Genomic DNA, 24,560 nt, shown 5'->3' with positions numbered 1-24,560 from the left:
TTCCTAATTAGTGATCTTTCTGTTTGTTTTTAGTAATGTCTCTTTTGCTGTACAGAAGCTCTTTAACTTGATATAGTCCCATCTATTTATCTTTGAATATGGCCTATTCTTAATGAAAAAATGATAGCAATGTTTTTTCCTAAAACTTTCATTGCCAAGTTAGAATTATTATTAATGGCATGGTAGCAAAATGCTATAGGATCAGGATTGACAAGTCCAAAACTGAATGTAATTTGCAAATTTGGTAATTCTGATTTAGGTCATCAGGGGCACTAATATTCCACAAAAGAAAAATGTATCAAATGCCTACTGTATCGCCAGACAAGGTGTTATGTGTGGGTCAGTTCCCTGTGGTCAATATACTACTATGGTATAAAAAAATAATTTGTCTGGTTTTTCCTGGGTCCTTAGCAGAGAGCTTCAAAAACCCCTGGATTTCCCAGGTGATAGCAATGTCCTTGCTAACTAATAGGGAGCCTCTTGGTGGGTACCTCAGTAGCATCAGGGTGGGGGCCTGATTACCAGAAAGATCGAGTTAGTGATTAGAGGATTGGGACTTTTCAGCTTCCAGGACACTGAGAATAGGAGGAAAGGGACTGGAAAATGAGTTCAATCATTACATTAACCAGGACTATGAAATAAAACCCTCTTAAAAACTCTGAACAAAGGAGCTCTTTTTTGGTGAAAACTCTGGAGGATTCCATAAGGAGATGTTCTGTCTTCCTTTCCAGGCTTCATACTATGCCTTCATATTATTATATCCTTTATAATAAAATTGTGATGGCAGGTATAAACTGCATTTTAAAATTGCCTTTGGTTTGGTAAATCCAGTTATTTCGTAGCTATAGAAAGTAAGAACTTAAAAAAAAAAAGCCCCCAACTTAACCAAACACAAGGGATATTCAAATACAGTTCACACACATTTATAGAACTCTTATATTCCATGAGTGTAGTAGGCATCATATAAAGAATCCTACCAGAAGGGAGTTCCCAAATTAGGAAAGAATTACTGTTTTCACGTGTGCCTGTTTCCCTTGAGGGAGGAAATTCTGCAGGGTAGAAATTCCAGGTACTTCAATGGTGGTTTATGTTACTAGCATATACTTCTGTTGAGTATCTATGAATACTAGTGCTTTAAAAAAGAACATAGGAAAATACTTTCCCTCTCATCTCATATCACTTCTACCAATAACCTCTTTAGGCTTTTTTCTAATGACAGCAAAACAATTACATGATTATCTTACTCAATAATTAACATTTATAGAAGAGAGATAACTTACTGACAAACTATTTTTCTAAAAATATTCATAATTCTCTCTAGCTCTAACTTTCTATGAATTTTCAAAGGATTAAAAAACACGGGGGTAAAAAAAAGAAAAATATGCTTCAGATGTAAAGAACTATAAAAACTTTTAAAATAAGGTATATTCAGCTGGGAACATAAACTTTACTAAAACTATTTTAAAAATATGGTGGTGAGTAAGAAAAGCATAAGCAATTCATAGTAATCATAGGGATTTTCAAGTTTACTGATGACAACATTTTACTGAAGACAAAAATCTGACGTCCAAATAATTACTAGCAATTACTCAGTCTTCTTATATCTGTTTACCTAGATAATATTACACTCTCTTTTCTTTTTATTAGCCAGATAGATCTTTTATAAACAAAAGTCCTCTCGGCCCTCCCTGGTGGCGCAGCGGGTTAAAGCACTGCACTAAGAAGCTTAAGCCACTTCTGCATGGGTTCAATCCCCGCCTGCCCGGGAGGAGATCCACATGGCGAGGCAGACCTCTCCAGACCCGCCCGCTGCTCCCCTCAGCAGTGTACTTCCTCGATCTCTCCGTTCTGCTCCCCGCTCTGTCCCTGGTGAATCCTCTCACCACCCCTGCACCTCTGGCCTGTACCCCAGTTCTGTATGAATAAATAAATAAATCTTTCCTATGAATAAATTATGCTATCAGAAAATACTAGAAACTCAAAAGTTGGATGGTTTCCTAGCTCGGGAATTAAGTCTTCCATGACATAAAATAGCACAACTAAAGTCAGGTAAGGACTTTTTGGGTAACATTTCACAGACAATGTTTAGAGAAAAACAGGTATTTAATATGTTCCCACTGGAGTTTAAGGATAACTCACCTTATGTCACTGACTCCTCTTACCTACCTCTAAATTATAATGCTTAGTCTTTTGGCTGATTTCAATGCCATGGTTCCATCTGTAACCCCATAACTTCCCAATTTATATTTCTAGTCCTCAACAATTCTGCCCCCTAGACTGTGGTCAGAAAATAAAAATCTTATTTTTATTTTCTCCCCACCAGTGCTTGAATGTCTAAGTATTTAAACGTATTATGGCCAAAACAGAACGCATGGTTTGTGGACCTCCTTTAAACTTCTTCCCTTGTCTTCCTTATTCTCCCTAGATAAAACTTAGGTAATAGGGTTTGCCCCTCTCATTTCCTCTATCCACATGACCAGATGCTCACATGATCTGATTCTTGCTTCTCTCTCTGTCCTCCACTCTTACCATTTTCTGCCAGTTCATATTGATCTGTTCCCAGGGTCCTTTGGCAGTTCCTACTCAACCTACCACAGAACCCCTGTACTTGCTTTTCATGTGGTCATTTTCCTGTCCCTGTCCAAAATTCTCCATACCTCACTTTACCTTATTTTCTTCACAATTGATTATTTACTTGTTTAGTCATCTCTCCTTTTCACTATTATGTTCTCAATTTTTAGAAAAGTATCAGTACTAAGTATAATTATTGAGCATAACACTTGTTGGTTAACTGATAGAGCAATGCATTCATAAGATAGTATCACTCTATTATGGAATTCCAAAACAGCTTACATATTAACATGTATGAATGTGGTCTAGAATATCATGTGAAATTTCAAATTACTCATAATATTCTCCTAATCAGTAATTTAAAATAGAATTTAAAACAAATATATGGGAAAATAGTCCATTGATAGACATTAATCACTGTATTACCAAATGAAGAAAAAGGTAATGTTTTATGACTAAACTTAAAGATCCATAAACTTAAAAATTAATGTCTTGATTTTCAAACTCTACCAAAAGTAACTGAATATATCAAGATTCACCCCTTACCATTAAACTTTGACGTTGTGACAATATCTATTTGCTCCATGTATTGGAATAAATATAATGTAGTTCAATTAATTCATTCTTACAACAAATTAGGAAGCTCATAATTCTTTCAATTAATTTATAAAAAATTTACAGCATTAAATTTTATGGAAATTTGGCATAGGAAATTATAAAAATGTACTTACTTTTTTCATCAGCTTTATCTTTTATTGCTATGGTATCGTTACTCAGAGACACAGTTTGTGCATTCAAAATATCTGTTCTCATACCAGGAAATTTTGGAGAAGAAATGAAACGCCCTTCATAAGAATATAAATAGATACCACTACCATCTACAAGAAGAAAATGTCTGGAAAACAAAGAACAAATATACATTTGCAAATAAGACCACTATATTTCCCCTTTTATTTAGAGAATAGTTTTTCTCTAGCAAACATACATCTTATGACAAAAGGAATAAAATATATACATATAAAGAATGAAATATAAAACCTGAAAATGAACATTGCTTGTTTTGCTAACTGCTTTTTTTTTTTATGGAGGTAGGAGAAGAAAAGTAAAAATGCCCATAATCATGATTCACTATACTAAAATTCAAACTCCTTTTACCTTATGCTTGCAATTCACTTTCTTCCCTAAAGAAGCATGTCTCCATAAAAAGGCAGTAAGAAAAACTTATCATTTACAACTTGGTGACATTAGAGCCAGATGTTACTTATTGCCTACATAATGCTAATACATATTTCACAATTAAAGGTTATGTTAAAGATGATGTTAAATGCTGATTAAAGTGCAAAAAAGTATAAATGACTCAAAAAACTAATATCGGAGTCAGCATTTATTAAAATAAGATGCTTGAAGTTAAAATAATATGCTCATCAAATGTACTCATACTAAAACCATGTTTTCATATCAGAAATGTATTTGTTATGCTGACAGATATATTTTAAGGAAAAGGGTTCTGTTTCTTATTAAATCAAAATATAGATTTTTTTATGTTTTTTTTTTCTCCTTGGAACATTCATGAACTTGAAAAAACAATCCAAACAATAGAAGTAGCAAAAATTCTCTTGCAATCCTATATCCAGAGTCAATTCATGACAGACAAAGCATGGATATATTATAATTTGACTTAATTAACTTGCTCCTGATGGACACTTTACTTCATTATTCACTCTTCAAAGCTATGTCTGAAGTATATATGCATTTCTGTGTGTCTATATTCATCATATCTATACTTAGTATAACTTCTAGTTGGCAATTATTAAATCAAAGGGCACATCCTTTTTAAATTGTAAAACTAACCTTTGAATGTCATATTGGTTTATATTCATACAATTGCTACATTGGAGTACCTGTTTCTTCAGTGCTAAATACTTCATTAGTCTTTAAAATCTATGCTGAATGCCTTAATACCCTTGATTTAGAAATATTTCTTGAAGGAATTGCTAGTTGTTCCTTCTTGGTATGGAAAGAAACACCAAAACCAGTGAAATATCAGTATACAGTAAGTACCATTATTCCTTAATAACACATGTAGCTTAATTAACTAAAGAGGGTCTGGCACACATACATTAGTGTATGAGAACAATATTTGCTAATTTTAGCAAGATCACATATTTAGTTTCAGGATTTTTTTTTTAAAGATGTATGTATTTAGGGGGCCTCCCTGGTAGTACAAGGGGTTAATGTGCAGCACTGTGAAGCTAACCTCAGCCTCTGCAGTGCAGGTTTAATCCCTGGCCAGGGAGGTGACCCACATGGTACAGCAGACCTCTCCTGTCTCACCAGCTGCCACCCTCAGCAGTGTATTTCAGTCAATCCACCTGTTCTGTCCCCAACTCTGGTGAGTCCTCTCACCACTTCCCCCCACACCTCTGGCCTGTTCCAGTTCCTGTATGCATAAATAAATAAATCTTTTTTTAAAAAAAGATTATCTAGGCATACAAGAACTGGGGTGTAAGTCAGAGGTGCTGGAGGTGAGAGGATTCACCAGAGACAGAGTCGGAGCAGAACAGGCAGATAGACTGAAATAGACTGCTGAGGGGAGCAGCGGATCAGATAGGAGAAGTCTACTGCACCATATGGGTCAGCTCCCTGGCAGCTGGGGATCAAACTTGTGCTGCAGTGGCTGAGTATAGCCTGATAGCGCTGTCTTTAATCCCTGCTCCAACAGAGAGGCCTATTTAGTCTCAGTAATAAAAGTATTTTCTCTTCTAAACAAAACAAAACAGCTTTTAAACTCCTCCTAAATAAATACCATGTTTCAAGGGACAAGTATTTCTAAATAAACAAATAGGACCAGAAATAGGGAGTAAGTAAAATATGCTTTAAATATCTAGTCATGTATGTAATTATCATATGCCTTTACTAATTGCATAGTCGATAAATAAATTTATGAACAATGTGTAAAAACATTTGAAATGATTAATGTAAAAAGAATTTCAAAAGTACATTTTTTAGATAGCTTATATCTTACCCGTTAAGTGCCAAACATGTCCTTTTGTTATAAAAAAGGTGTGATATAAATCATTTATCAATTTCAATTACAGGTAATACAAAGCTTGTATAACATAAAACAACAATTATTTTCTTGATTATTCAAGGTCATCAATATATTAACTATGCACTTTGTAGCTGTTTAACTGATAGAGTGGCTTTGAGACTCATGTAAATCTGTTAGTACTGCAGAATAATTATGCTCAACTATACACATAGTTCTGCACTTTTAGTTTTCGCTAAACTCCCTTGCTAGACAGTCACTTTTCTTGTTGTCATTATGCTAGCCTCTTAACAGTCTACCAGCACCCTTCCTTTTCTGGTTTGCTATTTATAAAAGGTTGTGGGCTAGAAAACCTGATAACACAATCAAGAGCTGCTTAGATGGTGAGTAAAGGGATAAGGAATAAAATACATGGTTTTAGTGCAAAGATTTTATGAGCAACTATTTTAGGTAACTGCTGCTTATGCATTCATACTTTATTCCAGGTTTTAATAGGTTGGAGCTTTGGTTGACTGTTTATATGGAAAGTGTGGGTAGTAGCTATTCCAATTTTTCTAGTTAATAGTTTGGGAGTTTTGTAGTCCTTTATACACTGAAGGTCATAGACTAGTAGTGGCTCATAAAATCATTGAGTATAAACCAATACTTAAAAACAGAATTAAAAAGCAAACAGAACAAAACAAACATAGTTTTTAACCATCAGATCAAAACAAATTCATAATAATTTATTTCATACTCATTCTCATGTCATTGTTCTAATGTTTACTTGTAACACTTATTCTCATCATCTTAAATTAGCACCTCTTAAATTTCTCAAAAACTTCAATATAGCAAATACTGATATATATATATGTATATACATATAACCTACGTATAATATTCATTTTAACAATATAAAGAAATTCTGAGACCGAAAACTTTCAGAATTACTCATCTGAGAGCTTATTTCCTGTTTTTTCTTTCAAAATAATAGTAGAAAATAGACTGATTCCAAATGACTAATGTACGACTGAGTAAACAGCATGCTATAGAGTGTACTTTCCAACAATTTGAGATATTTTAATCCCAAGTCCAGTAGTCAAAGTGATAAATTACCTTTCTGCTTGCAGAATTAAACTAACAGTCCCTTCTTTGAGATCAAATATAAGTGGTGTATTCCAGTTCTTTGTACTAAAACAGAAATAAAATGGATATATATTAATATTTGAAATACCGAATACTTTAAAATAAATAAATAGGTATTCATTTTAAATAAATTAGACCACTTCTCAACAACTTTGTATATATTTCTATATGGCAGTTGGTGCATTATTTGCAATTCTTCACTTGTATGTCTGTATCCCTCACTAGGAAGCAGACTTGTTCCCAGCACCCAGCATATCAGCATTCAATGTTTAATGTAGGTAATCACAGTATGTGAATCAAGGAGTCCTAAGTATAAGTCCAAGGTCTGTCATTGATTAGCTCTTTCATTTGTGCAATCTAATATTTCTCACCTGAAAAACAGCAGCAGCATGCCATAGTGGAAAAAGGATGGATTTTTGGCTAGACAGATGAGGATTAGAAATCTCGCTTTACCATTTGTTGGCCATATGTCCTTAAGCTTAACCTCCTAAGTCTCAGTTTTCTGATTTGTAAAATGGAAATAAAGGCCACTTACCAAAGTTATCTATCTAACTGCCTGTACATAGGAGACACTGAAAATCCAGAAACTTTAACAATAACACAGTGAACATGACCTTTCCCCGATAGCTCTCTTAATATTATTGTGGGGCTGAATGAAAAGATTTCTGTGACGCATTCTGTAAACTGTAAAACACTACATAAATGTAAGCTATGAGCGTGCTTGTTGAATAAATGGATGAATAAATAGATAATTCTTTTAGTTTTTATAGTGTAATATAGTTCAAACAAAGGGATGAGAAGAGAGCACTGATAACACTGAAAAATCATCCCTAAACAATCAAAGTTATTTCACAGTTTAAAATGTTTTATGATTCATATATATTTGAATCACTCTCAGTTACTTTTATAGACCCAGTTCTTCAAGTCTGATTAAATCTCATGTTCAGACTCAGAAGATGGAAGAGGGGAAGAGTGCAGTAAACTCATGGAAAACTATTCTTGGCTAATGTAGGCTGATACTCAATTCAACAAGTAAATGCATGCATAAAACATAACTTAAATAAAGTGCTACTAATGATTAGAACCCTGGGTTCATATGTATGATGAAGATATATACTTTGGTGTTTTATAAAAAATATCATAGCCTGCTTAATTTATGCAGTTATGAGAATTAACTTTCATTCTTTTTGGGAGTTGATAAAACAATGATTATGAGGGGTTTTTTTTGTTTTTTGTTTTTAAGATTTTCATTAATTTATTCATATAGAACTGGAGTACAGGCCAGAGATGCGGAGGGTGAGAGGATTCACCACAGACAGAGTTGGGAGCAGAACAGGCAGATTAAGGAAGTACACTGCTGAGGGGAGCAGCGGGCGGTCAGGAGAGCTCTATCTCGCCATGTGAATCTCCTCCGGGGAAGGCGGGAATTGACCTCATGCGGAAGTGGCTTAAGCTTCTCAGTGCTGTGCTTTAACCCGCTGCGCCACCAGGGAGAGCCTGATTATGAGGTTTTTTTAATGACTCCTTATTTATACATGCCATGGTAATATAAACTTCCTTAACCATAATGCTTAATAGAACAAGAGTATTTTCTATAGTAGTATTGGAAAATACAAGAGAAAATTTAACACAGAACTGCTTATATATTATTTCCTTTTTAGAGGAACTTATTTTCATATAAAAGTGTATACGGCTTCATGTTTGTTTTAACATTTCATTACTAAAAAGAGGCAGCATTATTAAGAATGCAGACTCAGCTTCTACTTTAGTAAAGAAGTGATTCAGACATGAAGCAAGTTACTAGTTGGCATCTGGGTTCTTCACATCTTCATCTTGTAAAATGGGAATAACAATAGCGCCAACAGACAAGGGTAAACAGTTTAGCATAAAAACTGTATAACAGTGCTCAATAAACAGCTGTTGCAAGTCAAAATACTGGTAGGTTTTTAATTTAATGAAGTATGCTTTGGTGACAGGTCTTAGCACTAAGCTCATTCCCACATCTGCTCGCTGGTACTTCGTTCACATTAATAAATGTTTTATACCTCAGTAAATGTCTTGACAAGGAGAGATGGAATGGTAAGTTTATACTAGAAAGTAATAATCATAGTTTGGAACATATTAGTGGTTATGAGAAAAGTAGAGTGATAGAAAAAAAGTTAGATCCCTGACCAGGGAGATAACCCACATGGCACAGCAGACCTCCCCCCTCTCACCGGCTGCTCCCCTCAGCAGTGTATTTCAGTAGATCTGCCTGTTCTGTTCCCCACTCTGTCTCTGGTGAATCCTTTCACCTCCCAATCTCTGGCCTACACCCTAGATCTTCTATGTAAGAATAAATAAAATTATGTAATTTTTTTCTAAAAAATTTATGTAAACTTATATTTAAGCAAATTATGTTCAGAATAAATATTCTAACCATACTCCTTCTAGGACTTTATTACTATCTCCATGCCCTTGAGATAACTTACATCAGTTGTATCCATATAGTGGCAATACTACTACACAATGATTTACCTCTCCTCAATGACGTTTTCAATGACATTCTATTTAGTAGCTGGGAATTCGTCATGCTAGAAGTATTTAAATCATAGAAACACCCAACACTGCAAACCAAGTTTATTTTCTCAAAAGCCAGTTGTTCAACATTTGTCAGCGCACACTGAACTGCCCTTTAAAAATTCCAGGTATAATTATTAGGTTTTAGGTGTAAGTTTCTTGGATGTACTGATTTATTATCTGCCTTCCAATATAAAATATACTGAATATACTTTCTACCACCAGTTCTGGATGACGATGGATTATCCTTATGATCACCCATGATTACCCTGGGCTACACTACGCAGCCTGTGTCCTTACTGAATAGCTTTACACTGTTGTCAGGAGCTGGCTTAGTGGTGCTCCTTTCCCATCATTTATCAGTCGCTCCGAATCTTTTCTGGCTTTGAAATCAAATTATATTAAATTCCTTAGAATTGTGAGCACAATATAATAACAATAAACATTGAACATAAGTGATTATTAATCTTTGATGCATAGACTTATCAGATCTATTTTCAGTGCTCATATTTCTTTCTTGTCACTTCTTGGTTGGGAGTAAATTCAGGACAGGTGAGGTTTTGGGAAAGCTTAAACCACACATGAAAGTTTGAAAATAAATTCTCCATCACAGACAAGATTCTTTGATTTTTAAGAAATGCAAGTTGCTTACGAGAACACGTAACATTGAAGAGATGTTGAAACAACTAAGTGTGCGTAGTTCAAAGATGCTTTAATGACTCTGTCACGGAATTCCAGCAAGTCCACTGCATCGTTAAGAACGTTACGAACCTAAAAAAGAAGTGAAATACCAACAACATTAATATACATCAAGATTTTAACTACACTAGCAAGATTTATAACACAAAAAAATTCAATGTATTCTTGATTACACATAAGAGAATTAAATAGGAAGGAACTAGGAATAGTTGGTATATCTGAATATAAAAAAAATCAACCAACAGAAATACAGATACAGAAAATTTATAAATAAGTAAAAAAAAAAAAAGTCTAGATATCTTTAATCTGTGACTCAAGCTGAATGATGAAGTAATGGACCAATATAAGGTAGAAAATGCTATATACTGAAATACAGTCAAAGGAGTATGGTGTAGAAGTTGGATATAGACAATATGATCATAAAACTATAAACCCTATAAAAATCATAGGCTATATGATTTCTGACCCCAAATGATTGTTGGGAAAGACTTTTCTAGAAGAATTCTAGCTGCTCAAAGCAGAAGGAATGATAGAATTACATGTAACCATTTTGTAGCCCTCAAGAAACCTAAGTCTAGGTTTCTTAGCACTATCAATGGCTAGTGAGAACATTAAGGAAAAAGCCTAAGGAGGAAGCATATGATAGATGAATCAGGCTGACAGCACCTGAACACTCTGATCAATCTTTTTAACATCTCTAAATCAAAGATCAGTAGGCAAAATACAACAGGCAGTGCACAGAACCACCCATGAATTATACTTTATCCTTATCAAGGCTCTCAATCTAATAACCAGCCTACAAGGAAATACACAGGCTAGATGAACATGTTCAAGGTAATCAGACCACTGGATGTAAATAGAAAAGTGGGGAAAAAACCAGAACAAATGATCTGGTTTCTTAAACAAACAAAGAGGAGGAATTGTCTCACATTTTGTAAGACTGAAGGGACATGTTAACTAAATGCAATATGGGGACTTTTCTGCACAAAGGAAGCAATTATAAAAATGTATACTTAGAAAATAATTAGAGAAATGTGACCTGTTACATTTCTATTTAATGTATAGAAATCATTTAAGAGACAGAGAAAAGTGAAATGTTGCTATGGTTATCTTAAAAAGAAAATAGTTATCTTTTAGGCATTTCAAAAAAATCTTAATTAAAAAAGAGTGAAGCAAGACTAATGGTAAAAAAGAACTGGTAAGTTTGCTTCACAATTCCAAGGTTGGGAAAGTGACAGCAGACGGGGAGCTGTCTGACAGCAGGTGCCTCAAAGGAGTTGGGATTTTTTAGGGAAGAGAAGCTACAGTTGTCTGAATTCAGCAGAGAGGTAAGGAAGACACCTACCTGAGCTCCAGAACAAGACAGCCTGGCCTAAAGAAAAAAAAAAACTCTGCCTGAGAAGGCTGTAGGAGAAAAGGATCTCAGGAAGCAGCTAGGTTTTAATGAGAGCAAAAAGTGTGAAGAGTAATTTCAGTGAAAAGACTGAGCTTTGTCTGCAAGGCCAAAGAGGTGTGCTGCAGGTGGGGCGCTGTTACAGTTGATGCCACTGGGCTGTGCACTGCTGCAGGATGTGCACTCGGCAGGCTGCAGGCCAGTACAGGTTGTATCCTGTGCAGCTCTAGATCCAAGTGAGTGAGCCCTCAGGACTGTGCAGGCCTGGTTCGAGGTGGTAACCCCAGCAGCTTTCTTCAAATCTTCCATTTTTAGGTTTTGTTTTTCCCAGAGGAGAGAAGAGAGCTACCCACCCCCCTCACCACCCCGGCCCTGAGATCTAGTCTCATAGAGACCAAGCTTGGCCACTTGCCTTACTGCACATCTTTCTGTGAGTCAGCAGCGGCCACAGTGCTCACTGCCTTGGCTGCCTGCTTCTGGACCAAGAGTCAAGTAGATCAGAGGCTTTCCTCCATACTACACTGCTGTCCCATTTCTGTCTTATTGAGATGTTTATCTTGATTTTGAGTCCAGATAGGTCTTTTTTTTTTTTTTAGTATATTTCATATATTATTGATCTCTTTGGAGACAAAAGTATGTTTCTTCCTTCCAAGTATGAACTTATTACACCATCTTAACCAGAAGTCTGAGCTCCCAGAGATTTTTTTAAAAGGTCCAAAATGTCATCCTCTCCTGGGAATATTGTAAAGCTAATGGAATGATATGAACGTTTTTAAAGAAAGTTTTATAATAGTTTCTTTACAGCAACATAATACCCATAGAAACAAATTGTTAAAATAAGCATAAGAAAATTTAATATTCAAATTGATTGAATTGGCCTTGATTTGCCATTATTCAAATCACAGGAGGATTTCTTAAAATTCACATTTGCCTAAAGTTTGACACAGAGAAATTCTCCCTTTTTTGGAATCTAGAACACCAGAGCCAAACAAGAATAAAATATCCCACCCATAATATCAAAATTAACACTGATCATTGCTATCATTTCAAAACTATGGTGAATTTTGTATCAGAACTCTCCTGTGATGAATTTAAATGCATCCAGTGCCCTGTTCAACTCAAGACAGAACCAGGATTAACCTTTTGATCCTGAGTGATCCTCAATCCTGACCTTGATCTTGATTAACTTTGTTAACTTTGCTCTGATACTTCTACAAGACTACAATAGGTAATCGCCCCAGACTGACCTATGTCCAACATTTCCAAAACTCATTTAAGCCTACATATAGATATAACCACAGCAACAGCTACTATTTCATTTTATATACATTATCTCACTTAATCTTCAAAATCACTCTATTAATTCTTACCTATATAGGATATAATACTCAAGAATCAAATAATCTCCATCTTCCCCATCTACCAATGCTAAAGTAAGAGTGGCAGCAAAGAGGAAGAGGTAAGCTTGAGAGTTGAGAAGTACTGTCTCCTTCCCTACCTAGGCCCTCTCCCTTCTAAACACTTTCTCCTCACAAAGACTTCACTCATCCTGTTGGAAAGAATTATCCATTGAGACCCGGCCATGAAGGGCTAATGGTTGCTGAGGTGATGAGTACAAAGGGATTTCATTATACCAATGTGTACTTTTGTTTATATTTTAAATTCTTCATAATTAAGAATTTACATTTTAAAAATAAGAACAAATAAAAATTATATTAATCATTATTAATCTGGTGGACCATATTATCTACACTTTAGAATCTGGATACTTAGGCTAAAGAATATTCAAATATATCTGTTCAGGAAATCACAAGATTTCACAAAATGTCCAAGAAATCTTCCAAATTTTTATAGTAATTAATAATAATCTGAAACCTGGATACTGAAGCAAGTGGCACCATTAGGAGAAAGAGGAGAAAGAAAGTACCTACCTTTTTCTTTGGCAGAGGGTATCCTGCCTCCTACCTTTCAGGAATTTAAAGCATTTGTTGAGTGCTTACAATACACAAATCAGTGGGCTTGCCCCTCAAGAGCAGGCACAAGGTAAGCGAAATAAAGCTTGGGCGCTGGAGAAACTTCCATTGATGTCTTCCCCTCACTTTCTATTGCTACATTCCAATCTTTCTTAATCAATAAAGTATTTCACACCAAGATTATTTGTTTTCTTTCCTCCCTCCCATTGTCTCACTTTTGCTTAAAGAGAAGACTAAAAAGAATTAGATTACATAAATATATCAGTAAAATAGTATAGTAACAGATTAGGGTTGTCTTAGAACCAGCTCCATAAATTCAATCTTGCCATACATAGCTTCTTAACACCTTCCTCAACTGAATCTATATCACTCAAAAATTGCTTCAAATGTCACTAGACCCTCTTAAGCCCATAACTGCAGTAGCTGTGGACATTTGGGTGCTATTATCAGGGAAAGATTCTTATTTAAAATCATGAAAAAGTCACTCAATGGTGTAATTAAAAGATTTCATTGCAAGTAAGTTTTTATTAACATGATTTAAATATAATGAATGAAAGCAATTCTATATTCTGTGTAGTGAACTAACATAAGAAGCAGGTTTAATCAACCATTGAAAATAGCATACCTGCATGGTCCTTCTTTTAGTTAATGTTACTTGAAAATTTTTCCACTCCCAATGCTGCTCCACCACATGTGCAAAAACAACTTGTCCATTTCCACAAGCACCTGCGATCTGGGTGCCATCAATTGACCATGCGATATTAAATAGGCTGCCTGTGTTGGGTTTCTCTAATGCATATGACCACTAGGGAAGAAAGAGAGAAAAACTGATATATTAAAACCATTTTTAGCAGTTACTCAGTCGTATAGGGTCTCTCCCATGTGTAAAAGACTAGTGTCAATGGTATTAAAACTTCTAAGATGGCTTTTTCTCTTAACAATCTACCTCCTACTTGTTTGATTACAGACTGGCCTAGAAAAACCCAGAGAAGAATGGGATGATTTCACTTGTGGCCTGTCAAATTGCCAGGAGACCTATCCTATGTTCAGAGTTTCATTTCCTCAAGATGGCTTCAAGAGAAAGATTAAGGAATTCTGCACATGGTTGGCAAACAAGGTAAATATTTTTACCACTTCAGACTCCTAATCTCTGTCCTCCTGCTAAATTTATGATAGGTAAGAAAAAAATATATATGAGTCAAAGAACTCATTATTATTGAAATTTTGGGCTTTCAAGGATTTTGTCTAATACTGGTGGTTGCTCACTCCAAAAAGGTAACTTATTTTTCTCTTTTCTCTTTGTCTTTTATGACTTTGTTTGCAAACCTTACTACTTGAGTAATATAGAGTTGATTGAATAATGTAAGCCTCTTCCTTCCCAAACTTTCTGAAAAGTGAAATTTGGAAATTTGTGAAACTAGCAGTATGTGGGGGATTCCTTGGCTTTAAGAATTTGCAACTGTCAAATAAAACCAAAAAATGGTCTTATTTAGTATCATGAACTCAATTTGATCCGTATCTGATGTACATCAATAAACAATGTTCAAATTAGTCCAATTTTATCTAACTGTAGCCTTTTCAAGGTAGTTTGATCTTTTAGACAGAATCTTGTACTCTTGATCACTTTCCTTGTTTTCTAGTATAATAAAAATGCTCCAAATTCAGGCTTAATTTCCTGACCCACAACTGGCATCAGTCTTTTCTTCAATGAGCTCATTTTATGAAATGTAGAAAATGTTATTTAGAGAATATTCACAGATGCTAAGGCTGTCAACTGTTGATCATTACTTCTACTTTTCTAATTTGATCATTACTTTTCCAGGTCTTTTTAGTGAACAGAACTAGGAAATTTTTTCATTAACTTAAAATGATACTTTTGATTCAAATCCAAGCACAGTAATATTTTCAGCTATACACTCAGTATCTCCTTTCAGCTAGTCAAAAATAGTTAGTCTTAAATAGCACAAATCTACTCAAAATAATACTTTTAACACCACAAATGATTCCAAAAAAGTTTCAATATTTTTAATCCTTTGTCCTTAAGCTTATCTCATTAAAAAAAAATTACTGAGATACAATCCACATATAAAATCCATCTTTCAAAAGTAGAGACTTGAGTGGTTTTTTAGTGTAGTAGAGATGTGTAACCATCACCATTATCTAATTTTGAACATTTTTATCACCACAAGAGAAACCCATACCCATTAGCAGTCACTCCCATTCTCCTTCTCCGACCCCAGATCTTGGCAACCACTAATCTACTTTCATTTTCTGTTCTGGCCATTTCACAGAAATGGAATAATACATTATATGGTCTTTTGTAACTGGCTTTTTTGCTTAGTATAATGTTTTCATGGCTCATGGATGATGTAGCATATATCAGTTTTCATTCCTTTTCTACTGCCAAATAATATTTATTGCGCAGATGTAGCATTTTGTTTCTTCATCATATTATGGACTTTTTTTAGTTTGTTTTAGGGTTTTGACTATTATGAATAATATTGTTATGGACATTTGTATATAAATTTTTGCAGGAACATACATTTTCACTTCTCTGGGATACAGACCCAGAAGTGGAACTGCTGGGTCTATGGCACTCTACGTTTCACATTTTGAGAAACTGATAAACTATTTTCCAAAATGGCAGAGCCACTTGTATTTATTCTGCAGTGTGAGTGCAAGAAACAGATAATGAAATCACTTAAAGTCATTTGGAATAGCTCCTCATTCACTAGTTATACAAACAACTAAAAACAGTTAAGGTCATTTGTTTCATTTCTTTTAAACTGAGAAATAATTGACATAAAACAGGAATTTCAGGTGCATAATAATGATTAGTGTGTGTGTGTGTGTGTATAGTAAAATGATCAACATAAGCCTTTACTTATCATCCATCACCATATACATAATCTTACATTTTGTTTTCTCAGATTTTGTAATCTTAGATTTTCATTGAGTTAAGAATGTTTAAGATCTACTTTTTTTAAGTAACTTTCAAGTATGCTGTATTGACTCTGGCAACCACCACTCTATTCTTTTAATCTATGTGCTTGATTTCTTAAAAAGATTCCACATATACAGAAATTATACAGCATTTGTCTTTCTCTGTTTGACCTATTTCATTTAGCATAATGCCCTAAGACCCTCTGTTGTTGCAAATGACAAGATTCTGTTCCTTTTTAATTGATGAATAATGTAATCCATTATGTGTGTGTAGTATGTACACCAACACGTGCACACACACTTTCTTTATCCACCCATCCACTAATGGATACTTGGGTTGGTTGTTTCCATGTCTTAGCTACTGTAAGTAATGCTACAATGAAAATGGACGTGCATAGAACTTTTCAAAATAGTGTTTTGTTTCCTTTGTATAAATACCCAGAAGTAGAACTGTTGGGTCATATGGTAGCTGCACTTTTTTAGAAGTCTAATTTTTATCACTGTTCTTAGCCCCATTCTCACCTGCCCCTATAGAAAACCCTTTTTTATTGTTTGTCTTATCCTTATATCTTTATTCAATAAGTGTGTGCATAGAACCCAGAATTTACCTAAAAACAGGCATAAGAGAAGTGATACAGATATGTCTAACAACATGTCATACATTATCTAGTGTAGCATATGGATATATACTCTGTCCCTCTGTCACTTAGAATTGGATGCTATAGACAATTTCCTTCTATTTTTAGCTGCTATTCTCAGCTTCTGGTATTTGTTTTAGTTTAGGGGCTTACTGGTGACTTGAGAGTCCTTTTCATGTGGTCTCAAAAGCCTGGTTGCCTTTCCTCTACTTCCTCACACAAATGCTGATACCATGTGTATTTCTTAATGGTAAATGGGCAAATGACTTATATTTGGGGGAATACAGTGTCACTTAGTTTTGTAGTTACTGTCAGTGGATTTTGGTTTATGGTCTCTTATTTCTGCCTAAGGAGAGATTTGAAAACATTCAAAAACTATGTCACTATACATACCCAACAGCAAGGGAAATCTCAAATATATGGTTGAACAAGCCTCCATCTTTAAAGCCAGCAACAGCAGGCTGAATTGCTTTTATTTTGAATTTCCTACTCCTTCATCATCTAACCCAGCTAGGAAAAATTCTCTGCTTTTAAGGACTCATGTGACTAGACTGGGCCAACCTGGACAATCCAGGACAGTCTAACCACCTGGAGGTCTATACCCTAATGTCACCTGTAAAGTCCCTTTGCCACTTAAAGTAACATATTTACAGGCTCTGGGGATTAAAGAATAATATAAGTATAAACACATGAAATAATATTTTTACCACTTTTTAAAAATAGTTTGTGGTTTGGGTTTTGAAAGGTTTATTCATAATTAAAAATAAATGAAACAATAATCTAAGAATATTGCCAAGCAGTAGTAGGATCTTGGTCTGGTTTATGTTTCTACTGAAATACCAAGTATTCCAAAAGAAAACATTTTAAAATTACTTTTTTAGAAAGAAAAAAAGAAACAAAATGGATTTATGAAATAAAAATATGCACATATACTGTACAAAAGACATTTAGATTATGCTAAGAAAAAAAGAAAACTATAATTTTGAGGAATATTTCCTGACAGTATGAGAAAGTACACTATGAGAAAGAATCTTTCTCAGAAAAATACATGGACATCTTAGAATATTTAGGGGAAAATCCTTAAGGAGCAATTTTAAATTGCTCAAATCCATAGTCCCTCATAGATGATACTGCAAACAATAAACTAGATATGGCTTACTGATCTGGAAAAATCTATAGGATCCTTAAAAAGGGTGAGCAAAGACAACATTAAAGAAAATGAAATAAAAGGAAAAATATCTTAAATCAAAATAAAGGATTTTAGTATATTTACATTTACATCTCTGGCAATAACAAATCAGAATGTGTGACTGTTGGAGTTTGGTTCATGAGTTGCTGACAAACAGGACACTCTGAAAGGTATTTCTGAAGTGGAAACTATGCCACTTCTCCCCCAAATTGAGGTGGGGGACAGTGTCACACAGAAGACAAGGGGTCACCCTTGGACTGGTCCACATGCAGGGGGAACATTTTCATGATTTTAGCAAACCCCTCTTCAATGGACATTTGTTAAATAAAATTTTTGTGCTTCTGGACATAGTAATTAAATTTAGATGTTTAAGAAACAAAATCAGAAACAAATCAGCAAATTCAAATTCAAAAGAAAAATAATCTTTGATGATTTAAAAAAGGGATTTTTGTGTTTTTAAGTTGGTCAACCACAGACAGGAAATTTACATTAGCCAAGTATAGTCTCACCCAAAATAAGTCCAGATATAGCTGAAATTTTATCATTATCCTACTCTTTTATCTTTTAAAACAATTACACTTTTTCCATTAAATAACAATAGCTGGCCCAGAGACTTCCCCAGAGGTATTTAAAGTCAGGACTAATACTCTTATCTTAACCTGGCTGCCTTCTTGATTACAAGAGGTGTACACTTGAGAGCTGTTAACATTAATCCCTTTCCAGCATGCAAACCCTGGGGAAGAGGAGTATAAATTCCCTGGGAAAGAAAAAGGAAGGGTAGTAGAAAGAAGTAGAGGCCAAAGTCACAGAGAACAATCTGTTTTCTTAGCACTACACCTTCAGCTTTCTCTTTTATCTTATATATATATATTTTTCTTAATGTTTTCTGCTAGTTGCATTCAATTATAACAAAATGTAGGGTAAATCTGAAGTTATAGGATCAGTCACACTTCTTGAGCACTGCTTGAGTTTTTCCAACTTCTGACATGTCCCCTGCAATACTGCCTCTTCCTATACAACAACCTTATATTAAACAAACAAACAAAAAAGAAACAACACACTACACTTCTCATGAGAGGAAGCAAATATTATGTTTAGTTACCATAAGGAAGCTATCTTAGAACTGTGGACTGGAGAGATAAGGTCACACAGCCCAGCCCATTTATATTGATGAGGAGGAAACTGAAGGCCCAGAAGAGACCAACTTTGTAATTCACCACTGGAGTCCTGACCCCAGAGTTCTACAACATGCTAACTACTCCTACATTAAAGTAAATAAAGTCAGCTTTCATTGTGGACAGGACCATACAGGGCACAACTGAGTATGCATACATCTATAAAATGCTGCCATATAAAGATAACACATTTCATTTTTTTTTCTTTATCCTGTCCAATTGTTTAGGCATGCAGATTATTTCTTGACATGAGAGATATTCTAACTAAAAAAAGTGACCTTACTATAGAAAATTTTAAAAGTACTTCCTAAAATGCAAACCTCCCCCTTCTCTTCACTATTTCTACATAAATATACATTATAATGATGCTCAAAAGTCTCTCTTTGGGGCCCTCCTGGTGTTACAGTGGGCTATGAAGCTATCACAACCACTGCAGCATGAGTTTGATCCTCCCCCCAAGAGAGGTGACCCACATGATGTGGCAGACCTCTCCTGCCCCACCCGCTGCTCCCTTTAGCAGTGTATTTCAGTAGATCTACTTGTTCTGCTCCCCACTCAGTCTCTGGTGAATTCTCTCACCCCCTGCACCTCACCCTCACTGCACCCCAGTTCTGTATGCACAAATAAATCTTAAAAAAAAAAAAAGTTTTATTTCTTTAGCCAAACTGGGTGAGTTCCAATCATAAAGGAATATACTTGCAAATTAAGTTTAGGTGGAAGCAAAAACAGATGAAAAATTTCTTGTATTTCTTTTAGCCACACTAACTGATTTTTAAGATTAATAGTCTCTCTCACATACCAGGAATTACAGGTTCTCTTAAATTGTGTATGCTGACACATATAATTGACAATGAAAAGTTAAATGTAGCAGCGGTAAAATCAGTAAGACAAATGATGAATTAGTGCAATGATTTTAATTGAATGGAAGAATAAATGAACCCAGGAAACCTTTATTATAAAGCCTAATGGAATGTTTAATAAAGAAAATCTGAATGGCAACGGGTTGCTCACACGCTGGCGCCACCTGCTGATGAATAGAAGCAACAACGTCCGTTAATTAAAAGTGCAGCCTTAGGGATCAGATGCAATTCCTTGAATTTAATGTAATACAATGCAACTCACTGACATATTTTGCTTATTTATTATAATAATTGTTGATTTGTAAGATTTTTCCTTCACATATTTAACTCATGGATTTCTTTAAAATCAAAGGTAATTGTAAAATCTATTATGGAATCTAAGGGGAAATTATGGTACTTTTTTTTTTTTTTAAAGATTTATTTATTTGTACATACAGAACTGGGGTACAGGCCAGAGGCTCAGGGGTGGTGAGAGGCTTCACCAGAGACAGAGTGGGGAGCAGAACAGGCAGATCGACGAAGGACACTGCTGAGGGGAGCAGCGGGCAGGTCAGGAGAGGTCTGCCACGCCATGTGGTCACCTCCGGGGCAGGCAGGAATCGAACTCATGCGGAAGTGGCTTTAGCTTCTCAGTGCTGTGCTTTAACCTGCTGTGCCACCAGGAAGGGCCCTGGTACTTTTGTTTTTAATTTTTATTCTATAATTTACCTGTACCATAATTTATTTTACTAACCACTCAATAATGTACATTTACTTTGTATCAGAAATTCACTGAACACCTCATGTAAAATAATGTTATGTCCCTCACCCAGGTTTACTTTTTATAGCATTTATTACCACTTACACATTATATTAATTTTATTGTTTTATGATCTTTCATCTAATTGGAATTAAAATTCACAGAATAGAAATTCTGCTACCTGTGTTGGTTCCTAACTCATATATTGGCTCACTTTTGTGGGCTGTGGTTCAAGTGCCAATTTCATTTTCAAAGCCATGAAACTGTTTTCCAAAATGGCTATCTGCTTATTTTTATTTGCTCTTCAGTCTTCAGGTAACTTTTTCCTTTTCTCTAGCATGTATAGAGACTCACTGAGCTCTTACAAGCTATCTAGGGATCTTTCAAACTATCTAGGAAGTTAAAAACAACAGATGAAAACTAAAATGGACTACATGAGAGCATAATACATTGTGAAAATTAGAGTATATATTCTGAGGACTTAGAATCTTCAATAAGAAATCAGATGAAAATTAGATGGTCTGATCAAACATCCTGAGGTTAATAAAAGAGACTCAGGTAAAAGTTAGAAAACAGGTCAATAAAAGTGTAAGATTAGCTTTGATATCATAAAATGAAATAAATGAAGTAAAACATGAGAAAGACTTAAGGAATGGGAGAAACAGAAGAGTGGCAATATTAGTGAGTGTTCAACCTAATGTGAGCTTGGATACAAATTAAGTAATGGGAAGGGAAAGACTGCATGGAATTGATGACACTAGGTTCTGAGTTTCTAAAGTTAGCTGAGGACTTTATGCAATAAAATTCAAATAACCAGAGAAATTAATAGATCATTTATAAATTCTAAAAATTTTAAGTTAAATTGTCTCATTTTCCACTGAGGAAAATAAGCCACAGTAGAATCATAGGAGTTCCTCATAGTTATGGATAACTTAAATAATCCCACTCAACTCTTTTTGCCATATGATGATGATGCTTCTGGAAGATGCTGATTAAACAACTCATTCTTAAGATTGAACTTGTCTGGTTTTGTATGAAGGAAAGCTTCTCACATATTTTAAACATGAATTCTTTGGTTTTAAAATGACCACTTTAAAATTTAACATCAATTCCTTACCTAAAATATGCAAACAAAATTTTTGTATGAAAATATTGAAATTTTTAAATAAAAGTTCAAAACTAACTTTTAAACATTTTTATTATATATATAAAAAAACATCATTCTTTATTGTACAATACATGCTTTCTTCTCTTAGGTATAGTCCTCCTAAAATTCCCACCACCGGCTTACCCATGAACCATCACCACAGTCCCTTGTGTAAAACTACTTTTTATGTTGATTGGGCATAAATTTGAATATATGAACTACTTCACCATCTTCAAAGCATGCATAATTATTCCCAGAAAGACAAATAGTAAAGAGCATGCCCATTCTGCAAGCTTAATTAAGAGTTATATGATCTCCCAATTTTGGAACGGACTGAAACAAGATATGAAGACAAGTCAGAAAGATACAAACCCATTCACTGAAAATGATTTTTAAAGATTAAGAACTGGGTGTATTGTGTGGCGACACATCTGTGACTACTCACCACTGGAACTTACCCCAGTCTTATCACACAAGCGTAAAGTGTGAAAGGATCCAACAGCAAATAATTCTCCATCTGGAGCCCAGGCAACTGAGGTAATAGGATGTTCATGAGGTTGTGAATTGTACAGAGGGCGGCCATAACTATCCCAAACCTACAAAAGCAAATTTTAAAAATTATTTTAATTGTACCACATTATTACAAATAACCTTGTCCTCCAGTAAGGTAAACAGCAAGGAGTTAGAATCATCACTTTATACTATTAGCAGTGAAATATTTTTATTATCACATAAGATGGAAAAAAGCTGCATTTTTTTATCTTAACATTCTTTTTTTATTATACATACACAAACACAGAGTTACTTCATGCACAATAATTGTTTCTTTCAAATAATCAGGCCAAGTTATTGCATTGTCAATCTTCCTCAAAAAGATTCAGGTAAAATTACCTATTTGTGCACTTCATGGATTATCAAAACTTGAAACTGTATTACTGATTTCAGTTTTGAGATCAGCCATAATTCAAAATATACATGAACTATGTAACGGTGACAAAAGTGAGCTGAAAGAGACCACATAACACAGAACAAAAAACTATTTGTTTGCATCAGCCACAATGGAAATAGCAAATGTGCACATCTCCTAACTCTTTTATTGCACTGGCAGAGGTTTCCGAGCATGTAGGATGAGTGCACAGGTGGGAGGGCAGGCAGCCACATGTCTGCTGGGGACGTCATCAAAGGCTCACTTCTTCTCCACCTCACCTCTCCTGGGTCCTTGCTTCAGTCTGTGATCAACCAGGGCAGCCTGGACTGCATCAACTAGCATGAAGCAGTTTCACAGAAAAAGACAGTTCCTGGCGACAGCTGTGCTTCAGTGGTTAAGGCTTCCTCCACTGCCTGCCTCCCTTTTCACCCATTCTGTGGCTACTGAGCTGGAGGCAACTGCAGAACCAGCTAAATATTTTAAACCTGGCTTCCACAACCTTCCCCTTTCAACCACTTGAGTCTGTAATTTCATCGCATCACTACATACTTCATTGAGTCCTCACCAATCCAGTTCTAACATTTTTAGGTATCTTGTCAAGGCAATTCACATTTCTAGTATTTTCATAATGATTAATGTTCTGAGACAGAGCTGGGCAGGAACTGGTAATTCAGAGCCAGCAGGAACAGGCGCTGGAGCAGTGCTGTCCAACAGCAGGGCCCTATAACCTGCATGCCCAAAAGCTACACTTGTTGAAACCTAAATATCTCCAAAAAATTTTATGATATATATGATATACTGATAATTTTCAAAGTTTACTAGATTTTAATTCCTTTTAAATTTAATAATAAAAATCTGAGGTGTAATTTTTTTGCATAATTTTTAGGCTCAGTAAGTACTCTATCAACTTTGCCTAAAAGTATTTATTTCAATTAAATTTCCTCTAACTATATTCTTCTCCACAAAATACTTTGTCTTAGGTTGTTTAATGTTTAATGAACCAGTAAGATTATTTAAAGCTTAAGTTAATTGATATCAATTTAGTAGCTAAACTAGTAATCATACACACACACACACACACACTCTCATATATATATATATATATATATATATATATATATATATATATATATATATATTAAGTCAAATTCCACAGATCACTTAGGCCAATGAGGAAGTCAACACTTTAAAATACCACTTCCATGACAAAATAACAATTTGCAACATTATTAAAAATCAAAATATAAAGCACCAAAGAATAATCTTCCATGTTAAAATATTCACCTGAATTGTACTCTTATAACCAGATAGACTCAAACATTACATACCTTATATTTACAGTCTTCTCCAGCAGATAAAATAAGATCATTGACTGAATTCCAATCTACTTTTAAAATAATGCCATCGTGAGCTTTCCACTATGAGAAAAGGACATTAATTATAACTTTAAGAGTATTAAAATTTTTTTTCTATAAGACATTTTGCCCCAGCCCTCCCTGGTGGTACAGCGGGTTAAAGCACAGCACTAAAAAGCTAAAGCCACTTCCACATGAGTTCGATTCCCGCCTGCCC

At 34.8% G+C, this 24,560-nt stretch overlaps 1 protein-coding gene across 4 annotated transcripts in view; it reads right to left on the bottom strand.

The window, feature by feature from the left end:
* The window catches only part of IFT80 (intraflagellar transport 80), a 90,860-nt gene that overhangs the window by 22,346 nt on the left and 43,954 nt on the right, over positions 1-24,560 (bottom strand). For all 4 annotated transcript variants that reach the window (XM_012724977.1, XM_004682300.2, XM_012724979.1 and 1 more), the window contains 6 exons: positions 24,317-24,406; positions 22,519-22,656; positions 13,995-14,174; positions 9,957-10,075; positions 6,716-6,790; positions 3,303-3,466 (listed from right to left, as the gene is read on the bottom strand). In XM_012724977.1, coding sequence (XP_012580431.1) covers positions 3,303-3,466; positions 6,716-6,790; positions 9,957-10,075; positions 13,995-14,174; positions 22,519-22,656; positions 24,317-24,406 — 766 coding nt within the window. The remainder of the gene's footprint in view (positions 1-3,302; positions 3,467-6,715; positions 6,791-9,956; positions 10,076-13,994; positions 14,175-22,518; positions 22,657-24,316; positions 24,407-24,560) is intronic.

The sequence above is a fragment of the Condylura cristata genome, unplaced genomic scaffold, assembly GCF_000260355.1.
Source record: "Condylura cristata isolate star-nosed mole 26May11 unplaced genomic scaffold, ConCri1.0 scaffold00014, whole genome shotgun sequence".
In the NCBI taxonomy this organism is placed as follows: Eukaryota; Metazoa; Chordata; class Mammalia; order Eulipotyphla; family Talpidae; genus Condylura; species Condylura cristata.
The sequence above is the reverse complement of the archived record's forward strand: the minus strand, read 5'-3'. Positions and strand labels throughout refer to the sequence as shown.